The 18,873-nt window shown below is 35.2% G+C and overlaps 1 protein-coding gene across 1 annotated transcript in view; it reads left to right on the top strand.

Moving 5' to 3' along the window:
* The window catches only part of Col11a1 (collagen, type XI, alpha 1), a 192,619-nt gene that overhangs the window by 119,985 nt on the left and 53,761 nt on the right, over positions 1-18,873 (top strand). The window contains exons 42-46 of the mRNA XM_013516403.1: positions 10,394-10,501; positions 14,254-14,361; positions 15,200-15,253; positions 17,879-17,932; positions 18,422-18,529. Of these exons, the coding sequence (XP_013371857.1) occupies positions 10,394-10,501; positions 14,254-14,361; positions 15,200-15,253; positions 17,879-17,932; positions 18,422-18,529 (432 nt within the window). The remainder of the gene's footprint in view (positions 1-10,393; positions 10,502-14,253; positions 14,362-15,199; positions 15,254-17,878; positions 17,933-18,421; positions 18,530-18,873) is intronic.

Raw genomic sequence — 18,873 nt, 5'->3', positions numbered from 1 at the left:
AGGTAAGGTAAACAGCTGTCTGATCAATATTCCTTTCTCTGAAGACTAAATCCATGATAGTACATTATACAAACTCATTCCTCTCTTCCTCCCCCTCTTTTCCTGCCCTTTCTCTGTTTGTTCTCTCCCTCCCTCCCTCCCTCTCTCTCTCTCTCTCTCTGTGCACTTCCTCTTCCTTTCCTCCTTCTCTCTCTTGCAGGTACAGTTTTGCAAGTGTCCTTTACCCTTCTGTACTCTGTAAACTACTTTATAGAAAGGAAGAGGGTTGGAAGAGCTCATATTCCAGCTCGCTAATATTTTCCTTATAACCATTGCCTACTTTGAATGAATCAAAGATTAAGCTGCTTCCACTACCCTACAGGTTGAGTCCCTGATGACTACAGATGCTTTTAAATGGACTGTTGAACCCTTAATGTTTCTTCTCCTAAAATACAGTTTGTAAAGAACACAGACTTGCTTCACATGTCTGTATTCGAAAGGAACAGCACATTTCACCACTGCATGAAATGCCAGTGAACTAAAACTGAAAGGCTTGAGTGAATTTGATGAATTAACAACTTTTAAACTGGAAATGATATTTGTGAAGTTTGCATATGTCACAATTATCCACTGTTCATTGTATCCTTTCATTTTGAACCCATAGAAATCAAATATATATTTAATTATCATCTGTCTTGTCCATGTGTCCATCTGCCTATTCATTTTTTTGCCCATTCATTTATAAATATGTTTATATCTGGTTTTATTTCTTTAACTTATCTCCATTTTCTCAGAAACATGGGCCAACCCATTTGTATCCATTGCTATAACACCCTATTGAAATGGGGTAACTAAATTCTGCTAAGTCTAGATGCAATACTATTGTGGTATTTTTGGAGAAACTATGATGTGTAAAACAATATAAATCAAAGAATCTCTTTAGGATATAGGAGATTAATTTACACAAGGTCCCTTTAGCAAATTTTCTCAAAAAAAATTATCTTACTAACCACAGCTTTAGAAATACTTGTAATTCTTTCTTTATAATCTGATTGTATCTACTTATCTGCTTATTTATTTTGATCTTTTAAGACAGGCTTCACTATGTAATTCAGGCTGGTCTGAACACACTAGGTGGTCCAGGTTAGCCTCAAACTCTGTGCAGTTGTCCCTCCTCGGATCCCTCAGTGCTGGGTTACAGGCATATGCTACCATGCCTGGCTTCTGACATCTGAGTTTTATTCATTTATTTAATGTTTTGTGTGATATCTAGCTCTTGTTCTCTTTAACTGCTATGCATGATAAAATTTATAGTGTCTTTTTGCTTTTCCTCACAGAAGTCTCGAACTCAAAATTAATACGCTATAGAAAAATGTGTATTTTATCACTCTTTTGTAATTTTTGAACACATCTCTCTGTAAAAAGTACAAATAATGTACATACTTTAATACTATTCATTGTCTTACTTTCATCAATTTTTAAGACCTAGACAAGACCCATTAAATTGACCACATAGCTTACTAGTAGATCATAACCTGCACTTGAGGAAAACCTTTTTGTATAGTATACATTTTTAGATTTTTAATGTTTGGTTTCATATTCTTCCAATAAAAAAGTTACTTTTTAACCTATTTTTCCTGCTTATCTCTTTCTTATTTATATTCTCTTATATCTTATGTATTCCCTGTAAGCTACTAAACGGTTTTTCTTTTAGAAAGATCACAAAGAATTATGTGAATATACTAAGCTATTAAACTGAAATTATACATAGTCATAAAAGAGACCTTTTCTACAGAGAGATTATGGTTTATGGAGAAAGATGGATATGAGCTCACTGAAGTAGAACCGTACACAGTAAGTGATATACTAAAAGATAGACTACAGAACACAAATGGGGAAACCACTGATTTTTGCCTAAGAGAGATGCTTCAGTATGAGCCCTAAATAAAAATCATTTTATCTATGAAAAACAATTCGTGTGTGTGTGTGTGCGCACGTGTGTGCGGGTGTGTGTTTGTATGCACTAAATTTAGTTTTAAAGTACTCTTCCTATTTTGGTCCTCTTAGTAAAGAATTGGTATTTCAAGTTTATATTTCTTTAAAGGTTTTGGTGCTAGGAATGAACGTATATTCAGAAACATTTTATACTTCTCCCACTAGCACAAATAAAATTTTACCAACATGGTGGGGTCCCTTAGGGCTTTTAGGGCTGGAAGAAAACAAGTGTTCACTGTACGTGTGATGCTGTGTCTGAGAGCCGTAGGTAGAGGGCAGCTGTGGCACAGATGTGTCTGCTGATCTCAGCGGGGGCACCTTGGAGTAGGTGACTGGATGCACGTTCAAGGCAGGGAGCAGCAAGGGCCTGAAAAGCAAGAGAGGGAGGCAGTGCAGTATTTCCCCACAGGCCGAGCATAAGCTAGGTAAGCGTTTTACATGGAATGGAAACACACCATGTATGCACGTAGGTCATGCAGCAAGTTTCTGAACATGCTATTTATATTCTCATAAAACAAAATCAAGGAAAACATTTTCTCCGCAAAATGTTCCTTCTATAGTCATCCAACTGCCAGCAGTTTCTTTTAATATGAAATTGGAGCTAATATAGTAGGACAGTAGGGTGGTTAGGGAAAGCCTTTTATTTTTACTTTAATGTGTTAATATTATCCTACAGTTATTGCAGGCTGATCGGGCCTGCAGTCTCCCAAACAAGTGTACCATGCCGGCTTAAGTAAGAGGCAAGGGGTGTGATTTTAGGGCTCCAGGAGGTTCAATACCCTCTAACAGACTTCAAGATTCTCTGGGGGCTGAGACAAAGATCTCTGGGTGGCCTGTATTTATTCAGTTACCACACAAAGGAGGGGAATACTGAAGAAAGGCAGGCATCTGAGCAGGGCCATTCAAGGACCTTGGAAGTCTCCTCAAGGACTTCTCCAAGTAAGACATTAATTTAGGAGAGCTATGTGATCTCCAGGAAGGTCTGCACTGCAGGAGTGAAATGCCTGCAGCTACAGTCTTTATCTAGGTAGTTGAGGTTGGAGCCAGGTGTCCTTAGGTGTGACCTTGTCTTGTCCTTCCTCACAGGCCACTGCAGGCCTCAGCCGGGACCAGTGACTCACAGAGGTTCACTTACTGTGAGTCCGCTGCCCATCTCCAGACAAGGGGCCTAGGCCTGGGACAGACTGACAAGTAAACACAGAAAGCCAATTGGTTAATTTAAGTCCTGCTCAAGGTTGCTTCATAGTGGTCTCCATCATTACTTCTCTCTCTCCGTTTTTTTTTTTTTTTTTTTTTTTTTTTGGTCTTGGAGCAGTAGGAGATGTGTGGAGAAAGTATATGCAAGGAGTCAGAGAGCGAACAGCGAGAGGGTTTCGTAGTCGTGGAGTAGAGCAATCTCTACCTCTTTCCTGTTGCTTTTCCTTCACGTAGCCGTCAGAAGAGTCTGCCTCTATTTTCCTCTTATATCTTGTCATCTCCTGTCTAAGAGCTTGCATGCCCTTCTTATCACACTTCTTATTTCTTTTCTTTTTTTCCTGTATGTTGAGAACCTTCTTTTCATGTTGTTTACTCATACCTCGAAAAAGGGAATAGGCAGTATTTTCAGGAGGATGGCACGCGTTGACTTACTGAGGCACATACTGTACTTTCTAAGGTAAAGAATATTTTCTGTAATGCAGCCAAGGTAGATCTCAGTAAACCACATCAAAGTAGGAAGCTATATAGAGATGTTTGTGAGGACAAGTGATCAAAGACTGCAGAACTGTCAGACCCATTTGATCTTTCAGAGTTTATGCTTTAAATTATAGCAATGCTTTACATTTCATATGAATTTTTAACTCTTGAGATCTAAAATATATTATATACCATCTGGAGAGTGAAATTCCCTCATGGTATTTTTTCCATGAAGGTCAGCATAGCTTTTAAATGGCAAGGGCACCCATAGTTTTGTTTTCTACTTGATAACTTCTGTATCATAGGAACTTTCTGTGTTTATGCTTCTGATCTCCCTTGTTGGAAGCTTTGTAGCTGAATGCTGATGAGATGATTTACCTATTTGTCAATTCATTTACTTAAAAGTGATCCTCAGAAGCACACAGTGAAAGTGACTGGTGAAATATGTATTTTAGTGCTCCTCTCTGTATAAATAATTAGAGGCATAGTCACTGTCCTCACTGCTCCAAGAACATAAGCTGATTTTATCACCGCTTGTTTCATTACCAGGGTGTGATTTAGAAGAAGGTGCTGCAAATTGAAGAGGGGCTGCAGGAGGGATAAAGCTAACATAAAAGTCAGGAAGGGCAACCATACAGAGAGACTTGAATTCCTCCTTTTTAAAAGCATGCTCTTAAAAACAAGAGGAAAAAAATCATGTTTCCTACCGTGGGTAGTACTTAGCATTGAAATGACAGAATACTTATGATTATATGGTCACTATAATTTATGTAATTCGACATATACTAAATTATTGCTTTTGGAAAACATTTTCATAAATAAAATTATATTTAAAATTTACAACACAATGTTATGGGATACATGTAGTTAGAAAAATAGTTACTTTTGTGAAGCAAAGGAACATATCTATTATTTGACAGAATTATGTTTTTATGTCAAGAGCAACTAAGATCTAATTATTTAACAAAAATCCTTCATGTGATCAATTTTATTAACTTTAGTCTTCATGTTGAACACTAGGTCTCCTGGTAACAAGCAAGTGCATACGATGCTGTTAGGTACCCCAAGGAGATGAAATCAGCACCTCGTAACAGTGTGTGCACTTGTACAGTGGTTGGACTGTTACAGTGGAGTGGCAGAGATCTCTAAACAACTTCAGGAACTTTTAAATGGTCATGTTTCTATTACTTCTTAAATTAAAAATTAGGAAAATAGTATTTTTACAAGTTAGCCCTTTTTCTGCATATTCTTTCCAATGAAGCACTTGTGATAAGCAAAATATTCACCATTTCTGTACAGAGGTATAATACTGTGCTATGTGGACTAAGTCGTATCCTTACTTTCACAATATGACCTTAACAATACCCTATACCTTCCTAGACCTGACCTTTTTCTTCTATAATTTCTATAATTATTTGAAAGTAAATATCTACTTTTAAAATATACACTTGCTCATGTAGGTATCTAACATCCACTGCAGTCATAGATGCATTGTTCACAGACCAGATATATCCATACATCACACATCTCAAAGCCTGATGACCAACTATTTCTCTATGTATTGATGAGAAAATTCAGCCAAAGAGAATTTGTGCAACATCAGAAAGCTATTGGAACCGGTGCTGAGAAAGGAAAAATCACATGTTCAATCGACATATTTAAAGGTCATCTGTGTGATAGTAAATATCCCAGGTGCTGAGGTCATTGGGTTAACCAGGCAGAATCCCAAGTTTGTGGAGATGATAATCATCCATTTAAATCAATATTTAACTGTAAATGTTTTATGTATTCTCTTTCAATTATCTGATAATTATAAAAGCTTCTTTACTGTTGCTAGCTGTACAGCAGTGGAAGCAGTTTTATCATTATAGATGCCTACCATTTATAGAAAAAATCATATGCAGTATGAATGTCTCAAGGGCTGATACCCACAAAACTACATTTTTTTTTCCACAGTCAGAGTCAAAAGAAAGTAGGTTCTCATATTTTTGTTGAATGTATAAATGGAACTTTCCTTTAATATTGGTTTAAATTTTAATTTAAAAACAGAAATAGGTCTTCTCCAGTGGTTCAGCTGAAATTAAAGGATTCATAAAGTTTATTCTTTTAAAGTTGACCTGGGAATATGTAAGATTTACAATTTGTTATATATCATTTGCTTAATCAGTAGGTACCATCAGAGATTTTCACTGTTCATTATTTATACATAAAATAAAATCACTGCAGAGCATGTGGTTATTAAAAGTATCTAGGCTTATCAAAAGTTTGAAGTAACGCGTAGGAAAGGAAATTGCAGTTGTACCTTAGGGCACAAATATACATTGAAAAAGTCCCTTCTTGTTTGCATCATTTGTTTCAAAGTTTATGAGCTGTGACAAGGATCATGAACAATATTTTAACTACAGAAAAGTAATATATTTTTGTTATTAATTTTAATATAGGTTCCACAAGAAAGATGGTAATCTAAAATGTAATCTTATGAATGCTTCAAGGAAGAAATTAAAAGTTATGCTTTGTAATGAGAATATAGTGTGTGATATCTATAAACTGTGTACACTCCTACATTTAAATCAGCATTCTGATCTCTACTTGAGATATACTAAAATAATTATTTAAAATATCTTGATAATTTAAATGTTAAGTGTGTCTCACTGTCAACTTATCAAACATTCTTTTCTTCAGTAGATTCCACAATTGATTTTTATGTAATACGTCTTTCCTAATGTGTCCATTAAGGTATAATACACATTTCTTTTCATTTGGAAACCATATCAACTAGAGAAACTACATATTCAAATGATAGGCTACAAATTTTAAAATTACACATAATAGAGCTTCAGCCTAAATGTTTTAATATGTCCACCATGTTTGCATATTTAGGAAAAACAGAAGTGCATATCACTAATTAAATTATGTTCTATATTTATTGCTGTTGATGCATACAGAATATTTTCTTCTTTGAGAGTATTGAGGAAGACAGCATGGGGATACTTATGAGAAAACTCAGGCTAAATGCTATCCTATGTTAACTCAATTAGAAAACTATAGCGAACATGCAGTACTATGATAGACTGTACAGAATACTTAGAAATATGTCTCTATCATCTAATTCTCAAATAAACACAAAATTTTTAGTAAGAGTGTTGTTGATTTTGGCCAAAGAATGGCTATATTCTTTATAGTATAAGAAGAGACCACAATTTTTCATAACAGAATATAAATGTGACCAAAAGTAAAAATTATGCAAAAAACGGTAAGACAGTAATATGTAGGAGAAAATTATTTTCAGATTAGAATTAGAAAATTAAATTAGGAAATGTAAAGTTAAGAAAACTTTTAAGGATGTGTGCAGGAATATTTTCCTGGGAAATAATAGATACATTTTCAGGAAGATGTGTTAGCACAAAATATTTGTGTTCAGCATTGATAGGAAAGAAATATTTAAATTTTAGAATCACAAGTGCAGCCTAATGAAAAAACTCCGTAGCATCTCAGATCATACGTGTGTTGAACAGATATCAAAACTGAAAACAATTCTTTGGTGGAACTGAAAATGGACAGTGGCTCTTTGTATAAAGGTGAATGCTTTTATGAATTTGGAGACTTTTCAGCCCATGTGAATTTTTCCAGAAGGGACCTTAAATGGCAATATTATCCTGTATAGGAAACAACACAGTGTTTGAAGTATGTGAGTACAAAACGTTGAGGGGAAAAGCTTGCTGACTTATAAACTACAGAGTTACAAAAAACTTTGTAGTGAATCAGGGCACATAAACCTTGAGCCTGATGGCCTTTACATGAAAAAATGAAGTTATATAGGGATTAAAAAACATCACACATCCAAAGTACTTTGCACGTTGATTGAAAAAGAGTGTTTTCCTTTTATAAGCTCCCCATCCCCCTTTTATCATTTCAACCTCATGCTTTTCAGCCTTTCATAGTCTACCATGATATCCTCCTCGGGTAGTAATGAACAGTTAATGAAGTGAAGAGGGTTAAAGAGCGATTTTATGGCTTGAATGACTCAAATTGCATGCCCTTTTGTATAGTGAATTACCTATTAAAAAATCTGATCACTTATATAGAATGCTTATTTTATTTTTGATAAAACAAATGGCCAGTGATTGTTTTCAGTGGTTTACAAATGAAATATTAAAAGAAAAATTATTATACAGTCACCTTTTATGTATAGTGATCAGCTTTCCCGACAGGGAGGATTTGTCTGTAGGCATATTGATTTCACCTTAATGGGGCGGAATAACCCTTCCTGCATCACATATGGTCTTCTGCGCATGTTTTTCTTTTACTAAGATGTATGCTTTTACTGCTTGACTTTTTTCTCATTTTATGGATTCAAGGGACCCCTCTGCTTTCCTCTCATTTCAGGAGATTGGTTCATCCTGCTCCTACTCTTCTACTCTTCTCCTTTTTCTGCCTTTGTTTCCCTTCTCCTTTCAGTGAGTAGTTACAGATAAACATTTGAGTTATTTTCACCCACAGGGCTGCACGTTCCAATGTACAACACCTAGAAGACTATTATTTTTTCTTTTGCACACATCTCTTGAATTATTCATCCCAAATTTGCCATTTGGTTCACAGTTATACCACTTGGGATTGACTCTTCTCCATAAAAAATACGTTATTATTAGATTAAAAATACACATCGACAAAGGTGTAGATGTGTTTTATCTGGAAAATACTAACTGAATTTCTCGTGCAGCTGTCCTTGTCTTTGATATGTGGAATACTTCATTGGTAAATATGTAATTTTCACAGGATTCTTCATTAGTTATGATACATGTGAAAAATATTTTTAGGTTTGTCTTTATACATGTGCATACACCTCAAAAATGCCAGTCTTTATTTAAATAAAGTTCAAATTTCACAATTTCTTTCACCATATTTTTGGCAGAGTTTCTCCAGATTATTTCAGTCTCCTATGTTTAAAACACCCCACAATTACAAAAATTACCACAGTAGTTCAATTACTCAGGAGCAATAATAACAAAAAAGCGGTAAAAGTCATATGTCCTTGTCGTTCTTATCTCCTGTATCCTCCCTTCCGTTTACTTCAGCTGCTTTAGTATTCATATAACCAGCCAAAAATTATTTTATATAGCTAGTGAATTTTTTTAAAAAAAATGTCAAAAAATTAAAGGTAAATTTTTCATCAACTTTTTGTAACCACTGAGCACTTCAATGAAATTGAATGTTGGTTAAAATGAATGTGAGTTGAATGGAAACAAATTCCAAGGAAAGAGCCATTGGGAGTTATTGTTATTCCAAATTATCTTCTCATGGGAGAGAGGCAGTGGGCGTCTCTGTGGAGAAAGCACTGACTAGATTCTAAGATCAGGTTTTCCGTAAGTAGTTACGTGATTCTGAGGACAGTTACCTCGTCCATAGGCAAAAGCCTTGAACCACAGGTTCCTCATTTTTAAAGGTGAGATACCACAACACTATCAATTTATCCGAGTTTTTGTAAGGGTAGAAAGAAAAAAGAAATGAACTACTTTGTAAACTGTAAAACACTGTATAAACACAAATTGTGGATGTTATTACCATTGTTCTCATATTTGTGAATTACTAGCTCCTAAGATAATTAAAATATAAATTAGAACAAGTTTAGTACTTCAGATTTATGCAATAAAATGATTTTCAATATAGAGGGAAGTATATTAGCAAATGCATTGTTTTAAAATAACATGTCTTCTAGATTTTATAAATCATTTCCTCTGATTTTTGAAATCATATCGTTATACAAGTATGTTAATTATTAAAGGAAGCTACTATTGGTAATTTTCCTAGTGAAACTGATGTGAAACTATTTTTAAATTTGTTTCAATCATAAAATAATATGGGAAATTGTAACTTAACCAGTTATTTAGTAAACTAATCCAAAAACAACATAAAGTTATGCTTTATTAAATACAATTGGAAGTAGGTTACATTTCAGCTTTCTTAACTTAGAGAATTTATGCATATTTCTTATTCTTGTCCTAAATCTTGTTTGGAAATTGTTGTTGCAGATAATTAACATGAAGGCAATATCCACATGCTTGTTTTTTTAAATACATTACATGAGATTTTGTAAAGCAAGTTAGTTACAGTACATACATCGTTCTTTAAAGCGAATCCTATAACCCATTCAAATAAAAATGTACTACTCGGTCTTCATAAGAGGACTCCATCATTCCTAGAGGACTTTCAGTGAATTTAAAGGCTTATTGTCTGGGGAAAAAGTCCAAATTCTGGGTTACTTGTTATCAAACTTAACTATGTGAACAGTTATGTTTGGGAATTTCCGAAGTCATTTTGATGTAGGAGCTTTGGATTGAAACTCACAAATAATTTTAAGAAATAGTTGTGTAGGGAGTATATTCTGCCAGTCTTTTATAACACAAAAAGAAAATTGCATAAAAAGTTAGATATATTAGATGTGTGGTTTATAGTTCTCACAATTGTAAACACAAATGAAAATATGTATGAAATGTTAAATAGCTAATATTTTAAAGTGTTTTTTCACGTCATCAATCTTTCCTAACTCCAACTTTTGCACTTCACATTGGGACTAGAAATCTGTTTTCCCAGTAGTGGTTACAACAATTCCTTTTTGAGATCTTAAAATTGTCTAAAAGTTACATTTTATAATTTCTACTAAACTGCAAGATTCCATTGTTCGTTAAGTGACTCAAGTCAGTATCATTTTTTCCATCATTAAAATATGTCTTTCCTTGTGTGCTAGGGCTCGCCAGGAGAACGCGGATCAGCAGGTACAGCGGGCCCCATTGGTTTGCCAGGGCGTCCGGGACCCCAGGGACCTCCTGGCCCAGCTGGAGAGAAAGGTGCTCCCGTAAGTAATGTCGGTAGAGATGATATTAAACAGCTGACTTACACAAATTATTACTTTATATTCTGGAATATTAGCTCTTCATAGCTCAGTGCATTTTCTCTGCACATATGCCTGGTGTAGTGAAGGCACCTCCTCTCATATTTATAATAGAGAAAATTTCAAATTCAATTAAATGAGATGACATTTTCCACACTTTATGAAACCCTAATATCTGTGCGGGAGTTAGATGTTATTATTGTAAGATCCTTCTCATTTTGCTCCTTTTTAAAACATAAAATTGGGAGTTTTGATTAAAATTACACCTTGCTGCTTTATATTAGAAAAGTGTGAACTGTTCACACCTCCTGTATTACTGCTTCAACCATTTCCGTCCTCAGGGAGTGAATGCCGTCTCATTCCGCCTTGGTCTCAAGGGAGACGTGGGAAACATCTGACTAATTTTTTCGTATCATATTTATTTGGTTTTAAAATAGTTATATTTTAGTGATTGTGGACTTTATCCTACTTATTAGATTTATGTTTCTGTGTCAGGGTTTTTCCATTTATGTTTCTGCCTTAGATTTAATCAGTTTTTTATGAAAACGTTCTCTCTTACTCCAAGATAAGATCACAAACTAATTCAGAAAATGTAAACAAAAGATGCTGGGCATGATGTGGAATATGATTCTTAAGGAACACTGCACTGAGAATGTACTTCATAGAGGGGTTACAGGCAGACAGCTGTATTAATTATGTGTCTTTTGGGGGTTATAATTGTAGGAATGGGTGGGAAAGCTAGACTCAAGCTACAGAAAAGAAAATGAACTAACCATAAATAAATTAAGCCAGAGGAGTTAGGGATTTTAGAAAAAGTATGTTCCATATACTTACCTAAGAGCAAAGTTAAGAACACTTTTTTGGAGTAAAATATGAGGCAGTGTGGAGAAAGAACAGAGGTTTGGATCTCTCTGGAAAATTGTAATATGTGTGAGGTGTGAAAGGAAATGTATTTGCATATATGTATGTGTATGTGTATTTCCAGAGGCGTGTCATTAAATAGACCAAGGAAGAAGAATCTCTTTATTGAATGCTGTAAAACACAAACAAGATAGAAAGCTGAAGAAAGCAAAATAGAGAAAGAGAGGCTGGGATTTGACCCAGTGGACATTTATGCCCATAGAATACTTATAGTTGGCTGCAAAAGCAGTATTAGACTATAAAGGCAAGGAGTGCATTCATGTGGATCTGCTCAGGTAAGCCAGGGAGCTAAAAGAAAAATGCACAGTAGATAGAAGTCCTGAGTGCGTTGTGTCCTAGTTATTAATGTACTGTGGTATTTTTACTTGCTGTGCCAGTACTATGAAGAGAATCAGTGAAAAGTGAGGAAGTTAGAAAAGATTATGATTTCTAATTTACAGACATTTAAAATTGGCTTTGGACTCAGCTTTCTTTTTTATTTAGCTTATGATTTCTTTTAAAGTTCTTAACATCAAAACTCTGTTTCCTCATTTCCGTAAAGAGGATAATCATAGTGCTTTGTGAGGATTAGATGGAATTACAGTTCTAAAGCACTTTGTGGTTTTTCAGTAAGGAATCATTATTATCTTCGTCATCAGTGTGTGAACCAGAGTGTCAGAAAGAAGGATGAAGCAATGCGTGGGTGAGCTTTTGAGTAAAGAGGCTGCGTTTGGAGAATTGTGATGATATTTGAAGCTATGAGTATAGGTGCAGTATGAGACCAGGCCAAGTAAAACATGGGACATGAGGATGGGAAACCAACTGTCAATATTCTATGGCAACATTTTGTGGTTAATGTAAATGGAGAGGTAGAAGGGGTGAAATTAAGAACACTGCCTAGGGAAATGTGGATATTTCTAAATAGCTGTATAGATTGCGGTATGCCATTTTGTGAAGTTATAAATGGTAAAACTAAATTTATAGCACTGTATATCATTTGAAAGATATCAAGGGTATGTTTTATTTGATGACTGTGTCATATTTTCAAAAAATCATGTGGACTATGGACAGTTAAGCAGTCAACAAGTTTACTTTATAGATATTTTACTTTTATTGTTATGAATTAATTAATAAACTAGATGTTGATCAAGTAGTAGCCAGGTCGTGGTGGATCACACTAGGCTTCATCAATGTGGGAAAAGGTAGCAAGTAATTATAATAGTTCACACGATGAACACTTGTGGTTGTTTTTTTTTTTTTTTAATCTTTTTGAGACAGGGCCTCACTATACAGTCCAGGCTGGCCTTGAGCTCACTTTGTAGCTCAGGGATCAACTTGTTACTTGTAAGACTTGTAAACTCACAATGATCATCCTGCCTCAGCCTCTTGAGCGCTAGGATTACAGGTGTGCACTACCACGCCTGGCCATGAACACTAGTATTTTAGAATAAAGTATCGAGAGAGGTGAAATAGACTACATTCAAGAGTTAACTGGAGGGATAGGTGGTAGTCGAGTTTTAGAGCCCCTGACTAGTAGGTACTATCCGTGAGTTCAGTCCCTGGTTGGCAAAAACAAACAGAAAAACAAGAGGTACTAAAACTTTAAGCATGTAAAAGGTGGTCAGTATAACGGGGAAAGACATGGTGAGGAGACTGCAGAGAAATAGATGATGCAAAGGCTGAATGTAAGGGTGGGTGCATTTCCAGCTGTTTTAACAAGAGAAAAGAGAATCACTGAATGCCCTCAGAAATGCTGTCTTATTCAAAATTAATCAAATTTTGACTGAAGAAATAGATCATTTTAAACTCTGAAAAGATGCTTTACAGCAGCATTCCCCAACCTGGCTGGCACAAGGGCTTGGTTTTGTGAAAAGTAATTTTTCCAGAGACCAAGAGTCGGGTAGGGTTTCAGGACAATTCTAAGGAGCATGCGACCTGGATCCCTTCCATGTGCAGCGTACAGTAGGCTTTGTGCTTCCACGGGAATCTAACGTCACTGCGGATCTGACAGGGGGAGGCGATCCGGTGGTGAAGCCAGGCATGAGGAGCAGCTGTAAATGCAGGCGGAGCTTTGCTTGCACGCTGCCTCTCATCTGCTCTGCAGCATGGTTCCTAAGAGGCCGTGGCGGGTGCTGCTTTTGTGACACCCTGCTTTAAAGGATATAGAAATTGTCTTCACTGTGAAGTCTGTATTATTTAAAATGACATAATACAGGCAAATCTGTAAACACAAAAATGATGGCTGTTGGCAGAATAAAAACGAACAAATGCAGGAAAGGTAACCGTGTTTAGAATCAGGAAAAGCAACAGGAATTAAAATAACAAAATCCAAAGGCATCCATAAAGCCTTTGTTAAAAATAGGAAAGTGTTACTTGTAAGACAGACTGCAAGGCTGGACCCACGAGCAGCTGGGTTTTGCGGTTGTCTGAGCTCGTGTCCACTGCGCAGGGACTAGAGTGGAGCTGAAGAGAAGGAAGTGGACGGGTCAGCAAGAGCCACGAACACCGGGCATCCACGGGGCCAGGTTTGCTTAGAAAGTATCCATTTGAAAGGAAAATTCACAATTGACTCCTAATAAGTTTTGTGGGCCATAGTCAGAGTCACAGATGACTCAGTGAGGGACCAGTGGAGGGATCTGTTCTATTAACATTTGCTAGTTGGAATTTTTCCCCTTCAGAATTATGAAATAATTTATTTTTGTCAAATGTAGGAGTTAATGTTGTATCATATATAGTTATAGTTATAAATTGCAGTGAACAGCTCATTCCTCGGTTTCTTACAGTCAGTTACTGATCTATTGGATTTTTCAATGCAGGGAGAAAAAGGTCCCCAAGGCCCTGCGGGCAGAGATGGAGTTCAAGGTCCCGTGGGTCTCCCTGGCCCGGCTGGTCCTGCTGGCTCTCCAGGAGAGGACGGAGACAAGGTTGGTGCTCACCGTTTGTGTTTGTACAGTCCATGAGAAAGTCTGATTTCTTCCCTAAGCATTTTATAATTAGCGTCTCTAAGGTGTAGGGTCCAGTGAAAGATTCCCTTTTTCAAATTCTGTTGCACCTTCCATGGGCTCAAAGGTTTGGTTTTAGAGGTTGGGCATTACTTTGTCCTATATGGAATAATATATAGATAAAAAGGAAAAAATGGGTTAAGAAAACAGGGATAACCAGAGCATTTAGTTGTTGTTTTTTTTTTCCTGAAATATATAAACATAAAAATAATGTACATTTAACCCTTGTGCCGTGGGTAGTGCACATTAAGCCTTATGGATGAGCTACATTCTCACACGATGTACTGCCTTTTCCGAATAACACAACATGCAGCTTTTTCTTCAGTAAATAGGGTTGTGCCAAATATTTCAATTACATGTATTTTTAATACGGAAGTTGCTATAGAACATTTTAAAATCAGCAGTCTGATAATGTATCATCTTGATATTTGGAAAACTAGGAGAAGAGAAAAGTACTTTTTGAGCAACGTGTGATTATTTGCCTGTAAATTGGTGTACTTTCATTATGAGTTTATAATGATGTGTTAGAGACAAAATAAATGATTTAAGTTGTGCATTCAGCTCCAGTATTCCAGAAAGCTGAACTGACTTGCTTTGTCTGTGCGTTGGCCAATACCAGAAAGTCAGAAACAGAAAGAGACCAGGATTTTACACTTTCAACCGTGTTACTGAGCACCGTGTGATTATATTAAATGAGAATGACTATGGTGCAATGGCATGTATGATGTATTAGAGACTAATTTAAATCTTTCAAATACAGGGCGAAATTGGTGAACCGGGACAAAAAGGCAGCAAGGGTGACAAAGGAGAAAATGTGAGTTGATTGCTATTTATTGAGACTGGATCTTCATTGAACACCTTTTGCTGTTTTCCATGGATATTTTCCAGTAGTAGTACTTGGTCAACTAGCCAGGTATTTTAACATTAATATTTCAGTATGTTTTATGGTTGTATAGTTCTGAATGCTCTATAATTCTCTGAGATTTTACAGTTATGTGTTGAAGTAAATCTGATATTTACAAGTTTTTTATTGTTTCCACTTTAGCAAATATGAGTAATACAAAGAAATAGCCTCTTTTTTCCACATGATTATGAAAAATATGCATATGTCTATGAAAAGAAATACAACTGCTACATTCTATATGACTGTAGGTTAATAAATCTTTTCTCATATATGGCACTTACTTTGTTTAGCAAATAATCTATCAAAATACCTTGTTTCTCCCTCAAATAGTATATTCACTCTTGCCTCTAAGAGATTTTTGTCACTGTTTCCCAGTTTAAATACTGCTCAAATAATATATTTAAATTTTTTTCCTCCATGTTATATTTGGTTCATTTGGTGATGGTAGCTTCTTTTTCTTCCTTTTTTTTTGATGATAGCTTCTTTACTTTAGAACTGTATTATTTTATATTCTTTAAATAACGTCTACAGATACTTCTTAAGGTCTTTCAATTTTTCTTTAAGTGTTCGCATGTTTTCTTTCCAATAGAAATCCAAATTGGGAAAGTAATGTCCATTTGTATATTTTTTTACAGTAATTTATGTATCACTCCCAGCTGTTACTTCCAGTAAAGCGTTTCAGTTCTGTCTTTGGCTTATCTGTAATTCTGATGCCCTCTTAGTTGAAATTGCTGAATATCTTAACACACAACTTGAGAAGACGTATTATTAGAATGGACTTGCAAAATCCTATGAGGTGAATGTTTCCAATAAGAAGAAAAATTTAGAATCAAAACAAAAACAACTTGGAGATAATTGCAGTAAAAAGCACATGCTACTTGTTTAATTAGCATATGCATAATAAAAGCTATGTTTGAAAAGCTTTCTATTTCTTCTTTAAAAGTTCTCATTAAATATGACTGCATGACTAACATTTAAGCCATGGGTTTTCACACATTTTTGTCTTAGACCTTTGTACACTCCTTGCCTTTTTTAAGACATCGAAATGCTTTTGTCTCTGTGGGTTTTTATACTGTGCTTTATAATAGAGGAATTTTAGATATTCTTATATTGATTTATTGAAAATAATAACACATACATTTAGTGAGTAATAGCTATATTTTCCCCAAAGCAAATATATATAAAGAGTAGCATATATTCTTTCTGCCTACCTTAATAGAAGAAGCTATATTCTCAAATTTGTTTCTCAATGAGATCTGTAATGACATGTTATTTTGGTTGAAATCCACACAGATATGTAATTAGAAAAGGGGAAAACATCTAAAAAACATCTCAGTTAAATTTGGATATTCTTTGATTCCACGTAGAAATTTGATAATGCTGCATTTTCTTGACGATCAACTTTAGTATGGATTCTGATAGCAAACCAATGAACTCTTTATGTTATTTCATTAAAATCTTTCAGAATGGGAAGCTATGAGGCCCACAGTGGTACATGCAAGATATGAAAAATTCAAATGTATCTTGAAAGTTTAAATTTTATCATTGATAAAAAATGCAGTCAATTGTTTTCCTTGGAATCATAGCCTTGCTATATTTTCAGTAATATAACTGTCAGATTGCCAAGTCTAAATAATAAGTTTTATGATCAGTCTCTCAAGTGAAAATAGTATTTCATGTGAAATTACTGGTTCAGATTGAAATTTAAACTATAATCTACTTGGCTTATGTGATAGGCATTGCATTTTGGTATAATGCAAAAAGAACTTTATGCATCTTTTCAAAATTTGATCACACAAATTAGAGTCTTTATGAGACCAGTTTTGAGCTTTCAGAAATGTGAAAGGTTCTCAGATATCCTTGGACAACATTTTCACAACCTTTGCTTGAGGTGAATTTCCCCCAAAGCCATACTTGATAAAGAAGAATACAATTCAATGGCTTTTATTTCCTTGGTGTCTGAATCTCTTATGCAACCTGAGGAGTCATTAATGTAAGAAAACAAGTTAAGAAGTGCCTGTGTATGTAAGACTCATAATGACTTTTGAGATCTTTTGTTCAAAACAAAGATGTGCTTATATTTAATATAATAATAAATTGGCATGTGTGTGCATGCAAACATTTTCAAATTTCATATATCATTACATTTTATCTATAGAATCCTCACAATCCTGATTTTCATTACAATTTAATATACAGAAAAAACATACATGCGGTGTTGCTTCTGACCCATAAATACCTCATGAAAGAAATCTCATGTTTTAAAACTTTTCAAATGCCTTGATTTAGATTAGCATACAGTTTTATTGCAAGACCTTCACAACATTGAAGATACAATGCTTTTTAATAAATGTCAACTTAAAATTGACTCCAATGATGGATGTATGAGTCTCCAAGTTATAAAATATATATAACAGTTGACCTGTCTAAGTGCAAGTGACTCTGAAATAAGTTTGTAATCAGCCAAAGGTTTTGCTCTATATAGTTGAGGTTTTCCTGAATTATTGTAAAAGTACTGCTTTTACCTCCCTGTAGGGTCCTCCTGGTCCCCCTGGTCTCCAAGGGCCTGTTGGTGCTCCTGGAATTGCTGTAAGTACTCAACTTTGTTCACCAAACCTAAATCCTCACAACTTCCAGATTGGAATTATGATTGTCACAGGACCAGTAGTATTTGTGTGGCAGTACTTTTGTTCCTCTGCTTGATGTTAAATCGCATTTAAGTTAATGCAGCCAAACTAGCTGATCCTAGCGAAAACAGTGTGCCTTGGTCTGAAAATAAGAACAAGTACTTGGAAGTACTCAATGTGCAGTAAATTTTGAACACTGTTTTTCCCATTAGACAGGCATTATTTTATTTGGTATCCTTGATCAAGTCACAAGCAACCATACTCTGGAAACGAAGAATGTTAGTGAAACAAAGAGAGGCATATTTGCAGCAGAAAACAGAAATGTTAGTCTACATTTTGTTTGGTTCTTCTCAAAGAAATTAGCTTTTAATGAATTAGAAAGGGCAACATAGTTCTGTAGTATATCGTGACGGTTTTGCAATGTGTGATAATTTCTCTTACTGTTCTGTAGGGCGGCGATGGTGAGCCAGGTCCCAGAGGACAGCAGGGAATGTTTGGACAGAAAGGCGATGAGGGTGCAAGAGGTTTCCCTGGGCCTCCCGGTCCCATTGGTCTTCAGGTAAGGTGTTCTCAGAACTGTTTACACTATTAGTTCTCCTTCCCACTAACTTTTATTGGTGGAGGTAAAACAACACATCATTATGCTTTTTTGTGTAAGAACTAGGGAACAATTTTTAACCAGAATGAGTATTTAATTTTAGTTATATGTTCATCTGAACTTCAATTTTTTTTTAAAGCGGTAGTTGGTTGTTTTTTTTAAATTGCAAGTTTCATTAGTTTTCCTGAAGATAAACCGGGTTATATTTATCCCACCTGAAGTATTACATGTCTTTCTTCATTCTCATTTTGTTTAAAAAGTGAACTACAGTTTTACAGTTCTGATAACTAAGGCTAACATATTAG

Source organism: Chinchilla lanigera, unplaced genomic scaffold, assembly GCF_000276665.1.
Source record: "Chinchilla lanigera isolate Chin_1 unplaced genomic scaffold, ChiLan1.0 scaffold00034, whole genome shotgun sequence".
Lineage (NCBI taxonomy): Eukaryota > Metazoa > Chordata > Mammalia > Rodentia > Chinchillidae > Chinchilla > Chinchilla lanigera.
The sequence above is the reverse complement of the archived record's forward strand: the minus strand, read 5'-3'. Positions and strand labels throughout refer to the sequence as shown.